Raw genomic sequence first — 18,447 nt, forward strand, 5'->3', positions numbered from 1 at the left:
AGGAATCAAGGAAAGTGCAGTTCATAGACTAGTGTTCTTCTTTGCTGTCCAAAGGAGAGCACATTCCTTACAAATAAACATAGGCTGCATCTTTGACTTGAGAGGACCACAGGCCTATAATTAATCACTTGCCCAATCCTGTGACTGTATCGAGCCATTGCTGATTTGCATGTGCACAGAAAACAGCTCACGGTCCTGACTACTTCTTCATAGACTGTTCAAACCCTGTGTTGGAGTCAGCCTCACACAGGTCACAGCACAAACATGACCTCAGTCACTTATCTCCTGTGGTTGCTACTGCTCTGGTTCACAGGTAAGGAAATGTATACAGTTTAATATGGTTGATCATGCCTGGTCTCAGGAAAAGTTCTCTTAATGTAATTAATTGTGTGGAAATTTGTTTCCAATTTTCCATCCTCAGGTGTCAAATGTGAAACCCAGATGACCCAGTCTCCAGGTTCCTTGTCTGAATCTCTGGGAGACACTGTCACCATCACATGCCACGCCAGCGAAAACATTTACAGTAGTTTAGCATGGTATCAGCAGAAACCAGGGAAATCTCCCAGGGTCCTGATCTATGATGCAAGCAGGTTGGCAGATGAAGTTCCATCAAGGTTCAGTGGCAGTGGATCTAGAACAGATTATTCTCTCAAGATAGATGGCCTGCATCCAGAAGATGTTGCAACTTATTACTGTCTACAAGGTAGAAATACCCCTCCCACAGTGTTATAAGCCATGACATAAACTACCTAGGGAAGCAGAAGTGAGAGTCCAAGGCTGATCAAGTTGAACCTTCTGTGATCTTCAGCTGCTAAAACTCTTTCTTTGTTGAGATATAAAAGTTAATGTGATGTTTTTGAACAGAGATCAGAGAAAATTTTATGCTGTAAATCTGTCTTCTTTTCAAACACAAGCATTAAAAATACAGCCATTCGACAATATCAGTGGAACTCTGAAACATAGCTTGCTCCCGTACTGAAGGGTCCAAGAGGTGAGTAAACAGCCACATGGCAGGATGTCCCACTCTCTAGGACCTACCCAGCAGTGCAAAACCCTGGGACCCTTTTCCAACTTCTTTGGCTTTTCTAACAGGCCAGCATGGAGTTTTCTGCTACTGGCTCTCCCTCAACCCATCTGGCCACAAGTCATACTACTACCTACATTCTGCACACAACCTGGCTACTCCCCTACAGTCACCCAGGAACTCTGAAAAACAGCTTGCTCCAATACTGAAGGACTTAAGAGATGACTGAACAGGCCACAGTGCAGGACGCCCCACTCTATAAGACCTCTCCAGTGGGACAAAACCCATGGGCATTTCCTCAACTCCCAAGGCTTTTTAAGCTGGCCAGCAGGGATTTTCCTGAAGCCAGACTCCACCAAAACCCAAACCTATTCACTAGATCCACCAAGATACAAACAACACCCCCACCTAAGAGCTGAGGGCTGGCTATAAAACCAAGAGGAACAGGAGTGTGCTACAGCACTGAGAAGATTAAGAGAGAGCACCAAGAGAGCAAACCAGGAGAGAAGACCAAGAGAGCACATGTATAGAGACCTCAGAGATGTGGGTAAATAGATAATCATTTAAATAGCCAAGTCTGTAGTCATGTTAGTTAGATTTTCTAGATGTATAGACATATATTTCCATTTGATAGATATTCTTCAAATCTTCCAGAGATCTTCAGAATATGGCATTTAAGCATTTTAATAAATTAGGAATTTTATGACATGAGACACATCTGTTCCTGGCAGCACCAATCTACTTCAATTGGAAGATGGGCATTAAAGAGGCTCTTTATGGAGTTTTTAGATGAACTGGACATGCAGGATCCACATAACTGCTGAACTTGCCTAAAAGTGAGATGATCCTTCGGGCTTCCTGCTTCATGAAAGAATCTGTGAGACTTATTGCAAGATACAGAAGAAAGTGACTGGTAAACTGCCAATATAAGCAGACCTGTTTTTGAAATTTCCTGTTTATTGGAAAAGTCTGCTGAATACTATGGGCCTGTAGGCCAAAAATGGATGCCCCAATGGTACAGAAAAACTTTGGGTGACTGCCCAGGCAGCGAGATGTCTCTTTCAATCTAGAGTTTTGGAAGTTGCTTACAATGTACTTCCTGTTTACTTAGGGAGTATTATATTCTTCAGGAGTCTTTGATGGAGTTGAATAATTTATAATCATAGTTTTCCATAGTCATGATAAAAGATAAAGTAGATATAAATATTGTAAATGCAATTTTTATTTTACACCTGCTTTGTTATATGTAATTTTACTATGTTAAAGTTTCCCTTCCTCTTTAACAGAAAAGAGGAAATATTGTAGGAAGTCTTTCTGTCTCTATGTTGCTTTCATTGGTTAATAAAGAAACTGCTTTGAGCCTATAGCAGAATTATGGTGGAACCTATAGAATTAGGAAGGGGAACCTAAATGGGATTCTGGGAAGAAGAAGGGCAGAATCAGGGAGAGAGATGCCAAGGAGCCACCAGAGTCAGACATGCTGAATCTTTGCTGGTGGGCCATGACCTCATAGTAATATACAGATGAATAGAAATGGGTTAAATTAAGATGTAAGAGTTAGGTAATAAGAAATTAGAACTAATGGACCAAGCATTGATTTAATTAATACAGAATCTATGTGATTATTTTGGTTCTTAAAGGCCAGGACAAACAAGAAGCTTCTTCCCTTGCAGCAATAAAAAAAAATTCCCCTTGTAATATAATAATCAAAACACAAAGCATACAGAATAAAGAAAAAATACTAAGAGCTGCAACAGAAAAAGGTCAAGTAACATATAAAGGAAGAAACAGCTGCCTGGCCACAATAACGTCGACAGCTACTTATAAAAGCACCCTGTAAAGATTTATATAATTTCTAGGATTGTGCCATATCTGTAAATGAGGGAAACATAAAAAGGAAATTCCACTTTACACATAACAGGAATCAAAGGAAAGTGCAATTTGTAGACTAGTGCTGTTCAATGTTGTCATAGAGAAGCACATTCTTTACAAATAAACATAGACTACATCTCTGACCTGAGACATAAGAGGGCCTCAGGCCTATAGTTAATCACTTGGCCAGTTCAGTGACTGTATCTAGCCATTGCTGATTTGCATGTGCACAGAGAACAGCCCACTGTCCTGAACAGTTCTTCATAGACTGGTCAAATGCTGTGTTAGAGTCAGCCTCACACAGGTCACAGCACAAACATGACCTCAGTCACTAATCTGGGGTTGCTGCTGCTCTGGCTTACAGGTAAGGAAGACATCATTGGAAATGTATACAGCTTAGTATGGCTGATCATGCCTGCTCTCAAGGAAAGTTCTCTTAATGTAATTAATTGTGTGGAAATTTGTTTTCTATTTTCTATCCCCAGGTGCCAGATGTGAAATCCAGATGACCCAGTCTCCAGCCTCCCTGCCCGTGTCTCTGGGAAACAGTTTAACCATCAAATGCCAGGCAAGTCAAGACATATACAATCATTTAGCATGGTATCAGCAGAAACCAGGGAAATCTCCCAAGCTCCTGATCTATGCTGCAAACAGCTTGGTAAATGAGGTCCCATCGAGGTTCAGTGGCAGTGGATCTGGCACAGAGTATTCTTTCAAGATTGGTGGCCTGCAGTCAGAAGATGTTGCAACTTATTACTGTATACAATATAAATATACGCCTCCCACAGTGATACAAGCTAGGACATAAGCCACCTAAGGAAGCAGAAGTGAGAGTCCAAGCCTGCTCAAATTGCTCCTTCTGTGATCTTCTACTGCTAGGACTCTTTCTTTGCTGAGATATAAAAGTCAATGTGATGTTTCTGAACAGAGATCAGAGAAAATTTTATGCTGTAAATCTGTCTTCTTTTCAAACACAAGCATTACAAACACAGGCATTCAGCAATATCCATGGAACTCTGAAACATAGCTTCCTCCAACACTGAAGGGACCTAGAGGTGAATGAATAGCCACATGGCAGGATGTCCCACTCTCTAGGACCTCCTCAGCAGGAAAAAAACCTGGAGCCCATCCCCAATTCCCTTGGCTTTTCTAGCCAGCCATCAGGGAATTTCCTGCTGCTAGGCTTCCCCCCAACTCATCCAGGATCGATCCAAGCTACTAGCTATGCTCTGACCCCAAACCCACCTATCCACCTGCAAAATCGGTGGAACTCTGAAACACAGCTTGTGCCAATACTGACAGGACTTAAGAGGTGAGTGAACAGCCACATAGCCTGATGCCCTAACTCTCTAGGACCACCCAGTGGGACAGAACCCAGGGGAACTTCCATAACTCCCACAGCTTTTCTAGCCAGCCAGCAGGGATTTTCCTGAAGCTAGGCTGCCCCAAAATCCAAATCCATTCACTGGACCCATCAAGATACTAACCACAACCTACCTAAGAGATGAGAACGTCTATAATACTAAGGGGCCAAGAGCATGCTACAACATCGTGGTAATTAAGAGAGAGCACCAAGAGAGCAAACCAGGAGAGAAGTCCAAGAAAGCAGGTGTATAGAGACTTAGAGGCTTTCTGAGACAGACATTGACAGTACAGAACAGACCAAGAAAAACTCCCAAATACTCAGCCACAGTAAGGATTGGACCAAACGCAAAGACATTCCTGGCCTCATTTGAAGGAAAAGATGGGTACGCACCAATGTCCGAATTTCTCCAACAACCTAAAAAGCAACATAGTAACACCAGAACCCAGTGTTCACACATCAGGAAGACTTGATCATCCTAAACCAGAAGAAGTAGAAGAAAACGACTTTAAATGTAACTTTATGAAAATTATGGAGATGTTTAAAGACGAAGTGAAAAATTCCCTTAAAGAAATAGAAGACAAACAAAAAATTGGAAGAAATTAATAAATCCCTCAAAGACCCCCCCCCCAAAAAAAAACAAGAAAACAGTCAAACATGTAAAAAAAAATTAGTTCAAGACTTAAAGACCGAAATAGTGGAAATAAAGAAAACACAAAACAAGGGAATTCTGGATATGGAAAATCTGGGTAAACAAAAAGGAACTACAGAGACAAGTTTATCCAACAGAATACAAGAGATAGAAGAAAGAATCTTAGGTGCTGAAGGTGCTGACATCAAGGGTAACTTAACAAGCAAATTCTACATTATATAAAATAAGAATCAAAATAAATTTCAAGTAATAGAGTAGTGCTGTTCTTCGTTGTACAAAGATGAGTTCTTTCCCTATAAAGACACATATACTGCCCCTCTGATCTGAGACCTAAGACAACAACAGGCCTATAATGAATCTCTTGGGCAGTCCTGTGGCTATGCCCCACCATTGCTGATTTGCATGTGCCCAGAGCACAGCCCACTGTACCGATAACTTCTACATAGACAGGTCACACCCTGTTCTGGACTCAGCCTCAGACTTATCACACACAGGCATGATGATCTCCACTCCTCTCTTGGGGTTGCTGCTGCTCTGGCTTTCAGGTAAGGAAGACAACACTGGAAATCTCTTCATTTGAGTGTGGTCAGTCCTTCATTGTCTCTGTGAAAGTTCTCTTAGCATAATTAATTGTGTGGGTAATTTGTTTTCAATTTCCAACCTCAGGTGCCAGATGCAACATCAAGATAACTCAGTCTCCAGCCTCCCTGTCTGTGTCTCTGGGAGACAGTGTCACCATGATATGCCAGGCCAGTCAAAACATTTACAGTAGTTTGGCATGGTATCAGCAGAAACCAGGGAATCCTCCCAAGCTCCTAATCTATGGTGCAAACAGCTTGGCAGATGGGGTTCCAACGAGGTTCAGTGGCAGTGGATCTGGCACACAGTATTCTCTCAGGATCAGCAACCTGCAGTCTGAAGATGTTGCAAAATATTACTGCCTAGAGGGTAGATATTCCCCACCCACAGTGATTGAAGCCAGGACATAAATTACCCAGGGAGACAGAAGTGAGAGCCCGGGCTGACCATATTGTTCCTTCTTTGGTCTCCAGCTGCTGATTCTGTTTTTGTTTTCTGAGTTATAAAGGTCAATGTGATACTTTGTGCAGGGATCAGAGGAATTTTTCTATAACATAAATTTCTGTCTTTGTCCAAGCACAAGCTCTAAAATCTCAGGTCTTGTTTTCATTACCTCCATAAAAAAAGGAAAAAAAAATTCTGAGTAACAGAAAAATATAAACAGCTAAAATTCATGCAATAGAGATGTTAACACACATACAGACGCACACAATCATAAACATGCAATCACATGCATCTGGGATAATCTTTGCAAGGATATTATTATCTAAGTATGTTAAAAATCAAACTATATTAAAATTGCAAGGAAGATGGCTGATAAGCTGGATTATTGGCTAAGAGCACTGGGTACTTTTCGTGAGGAACTGAGTTTGATTTCCAACAGCCACATTAATGCCGGCAACTGCTTGTGACCACAGTTCAAGAGTATCAGAGACACTCTTCTAGCCTCTGATGGCATTGTTTTAATATGGTACACAAACATATATAAAGGTAAACATCAATAAACATTAAATAAAAATAAATAAGTTTTAAATATTTGAAAAACCCCAAAGGACTAGCATTTGGTCGAAATGACACAGGAAACAGACTATTCACAGAATCTATATTTCATTTTTTTCTTTTTCTTTTTTTTTAACTGAAAAAAGGTGTTTCTGAGTCTTCGGCTATGGTGTCAAATCTCATAAGATATGAATGGAAGGGAAGAGCTTTCCTCCTTTTCATGTTTGTTTCTCTACTCTCCTTGCTAGGAAGGCAGGTGTCTTAGTTACTTTTCTCTTGTTTTGACATGACACCAAGACCAAGTCTATTTTTAAAAGAAATAATTCATTTTAGGGTCTTTCATTTCCAGAATGTTAACCCAGGACCAGCATTGTAGTAAGCATGGCATCAGGCAGAAAGGCAGGGCTCTAAAGCAGTAGGTAACCATATACTGCTTTATCTGTAAGTAAGAGTCAGAGCAAGACAGAGAGAAAACTGGGGATGGCTTGAGCTTTGGAAACCTCAATGCACACTCGAAGTGACATACTTCCTCCAACAAAGACATAACTTTTAATCTTTCTTGTAGGGTTCCAAAACTTGAACCAAACAGTAAAATGTGTGTACCCATCGGTAATATTTTCATTTAAAGCACCATAGCAAATTTCAAGTCCCAAATTAAAAAGAAAACAAAAGATAAGAAACACTTTAAGGAAAGACTAAGTCAAAATGGGGCAGGTATGTATAAGGGTAGCTTAGTACCCATGGACCAAACTGGGAATGATTTACAAGCACATTTCTTGTTATAATTTCATAAAGTTTAATTCACACCACTCTCTAAATAAAGAAAGCAGTTCATTCCAACCATGACTTCATAGGAGCCTCAAGTATGGCCATGTGTATCAAGAAGAGAGAGAGCAAAATAGGAGCAGTTAACCAATCTAGCTTACAACTGACTTTGTGTAGTAAGGATAAAATTTGAAAATAAACTGTATGCCCTTGCAATGCTGAAGAATATATGGGTAGCCTGTTTATGGCTGTTTTGTTGAACTTGTCAATATGGGTTTCATGATCTAAGTTGATGAGGACAACTAACCAGGTCTCTTCCTCAAGAGTGCACCAGATCTCATTACAGATGGTTGTTAGTCACAGTGTGATTGCTGGGAATTGAACTCAGGACCTTGGGGACAGCAGGCCATGCTCTTAACATGCTCTCTCCATTTTATGGAAAATGTCCTAAATACTATACTATTTATATGCATGGTATATCATGCATATCATTACAATCAAATGTATCAGGGGAAAAACATTAACAATGAACAAAGCAATTCAAAGAAACAGACAACCATATACATCAGACTTTTCAGCAACCAATACCACCTCCTTCTGGATAAATTATCTATTGAGCAAATTTTATGCAGGCTTTGCTGACTATGTCAGTGTTATTCTCCTGTGCTTCATTTTGATTATTAATAGAATTCATTCCTGTTCTACTATATGTTTATTTCTTCCTTTCTTTGAATAATACACCAAGAACCTAAGAGCCACAGGTGCAAATAAATCACAGAAAACATTAGTGAGCACAGTGGGATGGAGTAAACAAGGATCAAGGCAAAACAGTATTTGCTGCTTCCAGAATTTTAAAATTTGAAATTTGAAACTAATGAGTATTTTATTTGAGCTTAGGAAGATGCAAAGAGGTGGTATTTTACCAATGACATGATACAATTATATTGATTCTGTGAGGTAGAGGGAAAAGTTAGCATGAATCAGCAAATTGTAGCTTTTCAATCCAGATGTTTCCTTCCTCTATGTTTAAGATATTAACTTTTTTGGAGTGTTTATAAATATATAGCCCAGTATTTTTATAATTTCCTACCTCTTCCAACTTCTAGATCTCTCATGTATTTTCTACCACTTCCTTCAAAATTCATGATGTGCTTCAATTGTTATTGTTATACATGCATGCACATATGTGCAAAACGATACTCAATATGTCAGTATACCAGGAAGCCAATCGATGATGGCTGAATTTGGATAGGAAAGACCTTGAGCCCACAGAGTTCAAAATGGGTTTTGCTGCTCCTGTGCCTTTACATGTTTTCTGCTGCTATCTTTCTCTGGTGACTGGCATGGTGTGAAAGGAAGTGAAGAGATCTTCAATGCCTGTAATGTAGTATGTTTATATCTTGGAAACATCCCATTCTCCTGGAAATTTCTACTGTCCATTAATATGAAGGTGATTCCTTCCTAAACTGCATTGTCTAGTTGATAATAATAATGTTAGTATACAGAGTTTTGATGAATAAACATAAATACAAGTATATGTTACACAGCTAATGCCTATGAATTTTACCTATGAAACTGCATAGGTCATGGGTCAGTTAATGGTTATGAAAAACAGTTTAGTCCCTGAACCAAGGCTTGCACTACTTCCTTTAATCTTAATGCTGAAAGATGCAGTCACAGATTTTGGTGTGCATCACCAACTAAAACAAGGCCTTAAAATAGCTTCAGGTTATATCAGATGTTTTGATGATAGATTTGAAATGAAAAACCCCTGAAAACACTCTAAAATTCATAAGGACACAAATTCAAAGAAGTCCAATTGTCACTAGCTCATAATTAGAGTTGGTTAAATACCAAGGGTGATGATTAATCACTTATAATATTTTTGTCCTAAATCTCCTGAAATAAAAAAAAAGCTATTGATGTGTGGCTAAGCACCCTCAGGATTTAACATAGAGCTGCCCATTTATTCTTTTTATATATAAAAGTTTAAATTTGTCTCTCCCCATCTCCCCTTACCCCCCTCCCATCCCACCCCCAAGATCCCAATTTTTTGCCCGGCAATCTTGTCTACTTCCCATAACCAGGAGGATAGCTATATGTTTTTCTTTGGGTTCACCTTCTTATTTAGCTTCTTTAGGATATCAAATTATAGACTCACTGACCTTTATTTATGGCTAGAAACCAAATATGAGTGAGTACATCCCATGTTCATCTTTTTGGGTCTGGGTTACCTCACTCAGGATAGTGTTTTCTATTTCCATTCATTTGCATGCAAAATTCGAGAAGTCATTGTTTTTTACCGCTGAGTAGTACTCTAATGTGTATATATTCCACACTTTCTTCATCTATTCTTTCATTGAAGGACATCTAGGTTGTTTCCAGGGTCTGGCTATTAAAAATAATGCTGCTATGAACATAGTTGAACAAATGCCCTTGTCATATGATCGGGCATCGAGGATGGGGGGAACTTGGGGAAAAAGGATGATTGGGATAAAGGAAGGTTGGATAGGGGAGCACGGAAGCACATATCTTAATTAAGGGAGCCATCTTAGGGTTGGCAAGAGACATGAACCTAGAGGGGCTTCCAGGTGCCCAGGGCGATATCCCCAATTAGTTCCTGGGGCAGTTGAGGATAGGGAACCTGAAATAACCCTATCCTATATCCATACTGATGAATATCTTGCATATCACCATAGAACCTTCATCTGGCAATGGATGGAGATAGAGACAGAGACCCACACTGGAGCACCGAAATGAGCTCCCAATGTCCCAATGAGGAGCAGAAGGAGGGAGAACATGAGCAAAGAAGTCAGGACCACAAGGTGTGCACCCACCCATGGAGACAGTGGGGCTGATCTATTGGGAGCTCACCAAGGCCAGCTGGACTGTGACTGAAAAAGCATGGGATAAAACTGGACTCTCTGAATATGGCTGACAATGAGGGCTGCTGAGAAGCCAAGGACAATGGCACTGGGTTTTGATCTTACTTCATGTTCTGGCTTTGTGGGAACCTAGCCAGTTTGGATGTTCACCTTCCTAGACCAGGATGGAGGGGGGAGGACTTTGGACTTTCCACAGGGCAGGGAACCCTGAATGCTCTTCAGACTGGAGAGGGAGCGGAAAAGTTGTGGGGGGAGGGGGAGAGGAGTGGGAGGAGGGGGAAGGAAATGGGAGGCTGGGAGGAGGCAAAAATTTTTTTCAATAAAAAAAACTAAAAAGAAAATTTAAATTTGTGAGTAGAAGGAGATGCAGGCTGCATTCCTACTGTCCATCTCCTGGCTGCCTGGCTAGCTTATACCCCAAAATAACAACACACAAACTATATTCATATAAACACTGCATGGCCCATTTCTATTATTGTGTGTAGCATCACGAGGTGGTGACTTATCTTACCTAACCCATATTTAGTGATCTGTGTAGTACCAGTCTTTCCAGGAAAGATTCAGCATGTCTGACATGGTGGCTTGCTTCATCATGTCTGCCCTGGATAGGAACGGCATGGCGTCTGCCTCCCTTCCTCTTCCTCCTAGCATTCTGTTCATTCTACTCCGCCTATCTAAATTCTGCCCAATCAGATGGGCCAAGGCAGTTTCTTTATTAACCAATGAAATCCCACATCATTTTTGATTCTTTTAAGACTGCATGTAAGATTATCTTTCAATATAACTAATAGAATGATTGTTCTTTCCTTGTAAACACAGCAAGCAGCCTGTCAGTGAAAGAATAGCTAACTTATGCTGTTAGTCTATTAAAAATTGATTGGTTATAAATGTATATGTGTTATTGGGATAATTTCTTTGCACCTATAAAACATAATATGTTTAATCATATTAAAGAAAATGAGAAAGATGCTTTTTTTTCTTACATTCATTATAATCACTTACTTAAAAAAAGTATGTAACAACATCATTATGTTGCCTGAAATATTCTGCTTGGAAATATAAACTGTGATGAAAAAAATAAAGAGAGCATTAAAATTAGCAAGAAAATATCAAGAATGAATTTGAAGAACTTCAAGAATGAGAGAATTATAATGGAAACATCAAGAGTTAATTTAGAGTTTTAAAGAAAATTATCAGGAATGAGAGAATTAGGAGGAGAACATCAAAAGTTTAAGAAGGAGAAGAGAAACATCAAGAGAGAAAGAAGGAAGATTTCTGAATAAAGATAAGAAATAACGAAAAAAAAGAAATAAAGAATGTAGAAAACAGAATGAAGAATTCAGAAGAGTTAAGAAAGAAGCCATCAAGAAAGAATGTGTCTTTTTCCTTAACCCCCTCAGACAAAAAGTTATAGTTCTGGATGACTCTGTAGATTTCCCTTTGAGCCCTGTACTGCTGGAGGCTTGCTTCCCAGGCAGAAAAATCAAGTACCTGAAAGGGGACATTGAATGGCAAATCAAGGAGTCTGTCTGTGGGAGAAGTTGTTTTTCATTGAGATAAGCCAAGATGAAGGCATCTTGTGGCAATTGTCCAAGAAGAGGCAATCTCCTCATCATAACCACAGATAAGATTTCACTCATGATGGTGCAGCCCCTTGGCATCTGATAACCAAGTAAAGAAGGTTGACTAAGTCAAGAGTTCCCTAATTACTCTAATGATTTTTGTTCTCACAAAATGGGTCAAGGAGAATCTAAATAAAAACAATTCTCCATTGATAGTATTGATCACACACTTAAGAAAAAGAGAATTGAGCACAACACCGGTAATCTGACTAATGTTGAGCAAAACTGATCCTTAAATACAAACACTTCCTTTGAAAACCATAATGTGTAAATATCCATATATGTTAAACACATTCTTTATTTGTATTGGTTTTCCATACTTATTGAATTTCTTATCTAACATGGAGTTCTAGTCCAGTTTCTAGATATAATGTTTATCTATGTTGGAGACAGATTAATCGTCAAATGCTAACCAAGTCTCAATGAGAAATAAGATTCCTTGTTAAAAATAAATCTCAAGACAGTCTCCTAAAGCCCAGGATTATGACATCTGCATTCAGGTTTTGAAAAAAATCTGTTGTTAAGTGCCAGTGAATTCAAGGCTCAAGTGATTATTCCTCATGTTACAGATAGTGCCACAGTTCCTGGAGGTCACTCAGAGCTTCCAGGCTTTGCTCCACTCTTTTGGAGTTTGCTCTCTCAGGTCTGCTCTAGCCTAGATTGCTGGCTTTGACCTGTTTCTATAAATCCTGGTCTGGATCCACTCCTGCAGAGGAACCTGGTTTGGAGTTGGTCCTGCAAAGGTCTTTGGCTCCAGTCTACTCTTTGGAGGTCCCAAGCTCAGGTGTGCCCAGACCCACAGAGGATCTGGCTCAGGCTTTCTCGCTCAGAGGTCTGAGTCTCACACTTGGACCTTTAGAGGTTTCTGGTTTCTGCTGTTCCTTTGATAAACCAGACCAATGCCCAGACCCACAGAGGTCCTGGCTCAAGCCTACTCCCTCTGGGGCCCAGACTCTACTTAATAAAAAAACATGGACTAGTAATCTAATAAGGGTTGATTAGCCTTTTACTGTCTAGTTTCTTGAGTTCTTTATATATTTTGGAGATCAGACCTTTGTCAATTGCGGGGTTGGTAAAGGTCTTCTCCCAGACAGCGTGTTGCCTTTTTGTCTTAGTGACAGTGTCCTTTGTTTTACAGAAACTTCTCAGCCTCAGGAAGTTAGATTTATTCAATGAGGCCCTTAATGTTTGTGCTGCTGGGGTTATACGTAGGAAGTGGTCTCCAGTGTCCATGTGTTGTAGAGTACTTCCCACTTTCTCTTCTATCAGGTTCAGTGTGTTCAGACTGATATTGAGGTCTTTAATCCATTTGGACTTGAGTTTTGTGCATGGTGATAGATATGGATCTATTTTCATTCTTCATCAGAATGACATCCAGTTTTGACAGCACAATTTGTTGAAGATGCTCTCTTTTTTCCATTGTACACGTTTAGCTCCTTTATCAAAAATCAGGTGTTCATAGGTTTGTGGGTTAAAGTCCGGGTCTTCTATTCAATTCCATTGGTCGACTTCTCTGTTTTTATGCCAACACCAAGCTGTTTTCAATACTGTAGCTCTGTAATAGAGTTTGAAGTCAGGGATGGTAATGGCTCCAGATGGGTCCTTTATTGTATAAGATTGTTTTGGCTATCCTGGGTTTTTTGTTTTTCCATATAAAGTTGATTATTGTCTTCTCCAGATCTGTGAAGAATTTTGATGGGATTTTGATGGGGATTGCATTGAATCTATAGATTGCTTTTTTTAGAATTGCCATTTTTACTATGTTGATCCTCCCAATCCAAGAGCATGGGAGATCCTTCCATTTTCTGGTGTCTTCTTCAATTTCTTTCTTCAAAGACTTAAAGTTCTTGTCAAATAGATTTTTCACTTCCTTGGTCAGAGTTACCCCAAGATATTTTATGCTATTTGTAGCTATCATGAAAGGTGATGCTTCTCTGATTTTCCTCTCTGCTTCCTTATCCTTAGTGTATAGGAAGGCAACTGATTTTTTGGAATTGATATTGTGCCCTGCCATATTACTAAAGGTGTTTATCAGCTGTAGGAGTTCTTTGGTAGAGTTTTTGGGGTCGCTTATGTATACTATCATATCATCTGCAAATAATGAAAGCTTAACTTCTTCCTTTCCAATACGAATCCCCTTGATCCCCTTATGTTGTCTTATTGCTATTGCTAGAACTTCAAGCCTGAACAGAGAATTCTCAACAGAAGAAGTTTAAATGGCCAAAAGACACTTAAGGTCATGCTTAACTTCCTTAGCGATCAGGGAAATGCAAATCAAGACAGTTTTAAGATACCATATTACTCCTGTCAGAATGGCTAAAATCAAAAACACCAAAGATAGCCTTTGCTGGAGAGGTTGTGGAGGAAGGGGTACCCTCATCCATTGCTGGTGGGAATGCAATCTTGTGCAACCACTTTGGAAATCAGTGTTTCTGTTTCTCAGGAAATTCAGGATCAACCTACTTCTGGACCCAGCAATACAACTCTTGGGAATATACCCAAGAGATGCCCTATCATACAACAAAAGTATATGCTCAACTATGTTCATAGCAGCATTGTTTGTAATAGCCAGAACCTGGAAACAACCTAGATGCCCTTCAATGGAAGGATGGATGAAGAAAGTGTGGAATATATACATATTAGAGTACTACTCAGCAATAAAAAACAAAGACTTCTTGAATTTTGCATGCAAATGGATGGAAATAGAAAACACTATCCTGAATGAGGTAAGCCAGACCCAAAAAGAGGAACATGGGATGTACTCACTCATATTTGGTTTCTAGCCATAAATAAAGAACATTGGGCCTATAATTAGTGATCCTAGAGAAGCTAAATAAGAAGGTGAACCCAAAGAAAAACATATAGGCATCCTCCTGAATATTAACCTTCATCAGGCAATGAAAGGAGACAAGGACAGAGATCCACATTGGAGCACCGGACAGAAATCTCAAGGTCCAAATCAGGAGCAGAAGGAGAGAGAGCACAAGCAAGGAACTTGGACCTCGAGGGGTGCAGCCACACACTGAGACAATGGGGATGTTCTATCGGGAACTCACCAAGGCCATTTGGCCTGGGTCTGAAAAAGCCTGGGATAAAACCGGACATACCTCTTCCATATAGTGCTTGAAGTTCTAGCAATAGCAATAAGACAACATAAGGCAACCAAGGTGATTCGTATTGGAAAGGAAGAAGTTAAACTTTCGTTATTTGCAGATGATATGATAGCATACATAAGTGAGCCCAAAAACTCTATCAAAGAACTCCTACAGCTGATAAACACCTTTAGTAATGTGGCAGGATACAAGATCAATTCCAAAAAAATCAGTAGCCCTCCTATATATTAAGGATAAGGAAGCAGAGAGGGAAATCAAAGAAACATCACCTTTCAGGATAGCCACAAATAGCATAAAATATCTTGGGGTAACTCTGACCAAGGAAGTGAAAAATCTATTTGACAAGAACTTTAAGTCTTTGTAGAAAGAATTTGCAGAGGACAATAGAAAATGGAAGGATCTCCCTTGCTCTTGGATTGGGAGGATCAACATAGTAAAAATGGCAATTCTAACAAAAGCAATCTATAGATTCAATGTAATCCCCATCAAAATCCCATCAAAATTCTTCACAGACCTTGAGAGGATAATAATCAACTTTATATGGAAAAACAAAAAACCCAGGATAGCCAAAACAATCTTATACAATAAAGGACCCATCTGGAGCCATTACCATCCCTGACTTCAAACTCTATTACAAAGCTACAATGTTGAAAACAGCTTGGTACTGGCATACAAACAGAGAAATTGACCATTGGAATCGAATAGAAGAACCAGATTTTAACCCACAAACTTATGAACACCTGATTTTTGATAAAGGAGCTAAACGTGTACAATGGAATAAAGAGAGCATCTTCAACAAATGGTGCTGGCAGAACTGGAAGTCAATCTGATGAAGAATGAAAATAGATCCTTATCTATCACCATGCACAAAACTCAAGTCCAAATGAATTAAAGACCTCAATATCAGTCTGAACACACTGAACCTGATAGAAGAGAAAGTGGGAAGTACTGTACAACACATGGGCACTGGAGACCACTTCCTATGTATAACCCCAGCAGCACAGACATTAAGGGCAACATTGAATAAATAGAACCTCCTTAGACTGAGAAGTTTCTGTAAAGCAAAGGACACTGTCACTAAGACAAAAAGGCAACCCACTGACTGGGAGAAGATCTTCACCAACCCCGCAACAGACAAATGTCTGATCTCCAAAATATTTAAAGAGCTCAAGAAACTAGACTTCAAAATGCTAATCAACCCAAAGACATTTCTTATACATAGGAACATTTTTGCTACTTTTTCTATTTTTACTCTGACTTTTTGAGGAAGGAGAGGTAGACTTCATCTTCACTATGTTTATTTTAGGCGAAAGGGTTACCTTACAATTGATGGTGTTTTCTTGTTTAGCTTCTGGTCATAATCACAGAAACTGAATGAAATAATTGCCTGTTGTTAGTGTTTGTGTGACCATTACATAGACTACAGTTGGTACTCTTGAAAGAACATCCTCTCCAGTGGCTTTTTTATGTCCCAATATACAGAGTCACTTTCTTTGTAGAGACCAAAGGAATATTATTGTGTTTAATGCTAGCACAAGTAAATCCAGGATTGGAGATTACAAAAACTATCTTATTCACTTTAGATGATGAATGAAATGTTTTTCTGACCAGTATGGTGCATATCAGAAGTAAACATCTCTGATACCAACTTGTCAGGTGACCCATGGTATCACTCTCTTATGTCTAGTTGGGGTTTAATATTGCCTCTGGTGCTTGTCTTATTCAATAGCTACAGAAAGTCTCAAGCAGTAAGTTTTTCCTGACTGTTCAGTCTCTTAAGATTATCTTCTGATAATCTATTCTGTTTCTATAGCTGCTAATACTCTGGATAGCTGGTTTGACAGAAAGAAATGGAGAGGGAGAATGGAATGAGAAGGTGAGCTATAGGTGTGGTGGTCTGACTTTCCTGCCCACATGTGAGATGGCAGATCTTGTCTACCAGGATGGTCTTGTGAAATTTAGTTTTGTGAATGTGAAGAGTCAGATGGGACAATATCTGTGACTAGGAGAATTTTGACACAGATGGATTGGATGAGCTGATCTATATTACCTTAAGCATTTCTTCAGAATAAAATTCTCACATTTTGTGTCAAGAGGTTTTGGATACATAGACAAACATTTATTCCATAGCATAAAAGAATTTCAGTTGAAATAAATAACATAAAGGTAGTCTTAAATATTTCTCAAGAATTTCCCACATGATTTTGTCCTGCCCTCTTATTAGTTTTATTATTTCAGCTTTTATTGGTGATTTTATAATGACTCAGACTTCCTTCCCTTGCTGATTGCTCACAAAGAGACAGCCTCCACCTCATGCAGGTCTACCTTTTAAGAAGTCATGACAAAACCAATTTTAATTAGTACCTACAGAAGCTAGGCAAGTTTCCCACAGTTTCATGTCTTTGAAGCTTCCATCCAAGAATCTGGGGTCCATCTCTGGATCAGTGGCATGTCAGAGAAATGTTTCACACTGAAAATCGGTAGAGAGGAAGCTGAAGATCTTGCAGTTTATCTTGAAGTTTATCTAAGCAACTCATTATCTATATATAGTGAGAAAGAAACAAACAAAAACTTCCTTGTTTGTGGAGCCCCATCTGTCAATAGTGAATTCGTAGAGATCTGTCTGCCTCTGCCTCTGCCTCCTATGTGTTGGGATTAAAGGTGTGTGCCACCACACCCAACTACTCTCTTTTTTTCTTTTTAGGAATTTATCCACTTTTTTTTCTTTTCCAAGCCTACATTTATTTTTAAACACACTGTCAACAATTTAGAGATTTTCTTCATTTGAATCTGTCTTTACTGTGTATCTTACTGACCACATGAGTCTTTAATTTGCTAAGCAATATGGCTAGGATTAAAGCTATGGCTCTGACAGCTCTATCCACCCATTCTTTAGCTTTCTGAGAGTCTTGCCTCATGGCAGAGGTTGTCGTCAGAGCCATGTTTATTGCCACAACTCTATGGCATTTCAAGGTCCATGCCACTACCAAGAGGCATGCTGTAGGGTATTCATACATACAAGCTTTAAATGAGAAATTAATGAAAAATAAACCATGGATTTGAAGGAGAGTGAAGTGATATATATGGAGGTATTTGAAGAGAAGAAAGGAAAGGAGAAATGCCTTAATTAAAATACAATCCCATATATAAATAGAAAAAAAAGAAGTGGCTGCCTTCCCTCAATAATAACTACAGATACCTATGAAAGAATCCTGTAATGATTTATGTACTTTCAAGAATTGTACCATATCTGACAGTACTTGACATCGAAGGAAAACATAGAAAGGAAATTCTGCATTATACATAACATGTATAAAAATAAATTTATAATCCCAGGCTGTTCTTTGTTGTTCAAAGAGGAGCATATTCCCTACAAATAAACATATACTTACTGTCTGATCTGAGACATGAGACAACCACAGGCCTTTAATGAAGCACTTCAGCAAGCCTGTGACTATGCCTAGGCCTTGTTGATTTGCATGTGCCCAGAGCACAGCCCACTGTCCGAGGACTTCTTCATAGATAGGTAACACCCTGTGCTGGAGTCAGGTTCAGAAAAATCACAGCACAGAA

General features: G+C 39.2%; 3 gene segments (V, D, J or C); all 3 read left to right on the forward strand.

Moving 5' to 3' along the window:
• The first annotated feature begins 264 nt into the window (after positions 1–264).
• Positions 265–732, forward strand: LOC121433032. The segment is given in 2 exon segments: positions 265–313; positions 422–732. Coding segments are annotated over 2 exon segments (360 nt in total).
• Positions 733–3,214: 2,482 nt separating this feature from the next.
• LOC121433043 lies at positions 3,215–3,704 on the forward strand. The segment is given in 2 exon segments: positions 3,215–3,260; positions 3,382–3,704. Coding segments are annotated over 2 exon segments (369 nt in total).
• Positions 3,705–5,397: 1,693 nt separating this feature from the next.
• Positions 5,398–5,900, forward strand: LOC121433050. The segment is given in 2 exon segments: positions 5,398–5,456; positions 5,578–5,900. Coding segments are annotated over 2 exon segments (372 nt in total).
• The last annotated feature ends 12,547 nt before the right edge of the window (positions 5,901–18,447 follow it).

This window comes from Microtus oregoni, unplaced genomic scaffold (assembly GCF_018167655.1).
Source record: "Microtus oregoni isolate MIOR12 unplaced genomic scaffold, Mior012 000002F_ref0000024, whole genome shotgun sequence".
Taxonomy (NCBI): Eukaryota; Metazoa; Chordata; class Mammalia; order Rodentia; family Cricetidae; genus Microtus; species Microtus oregoni.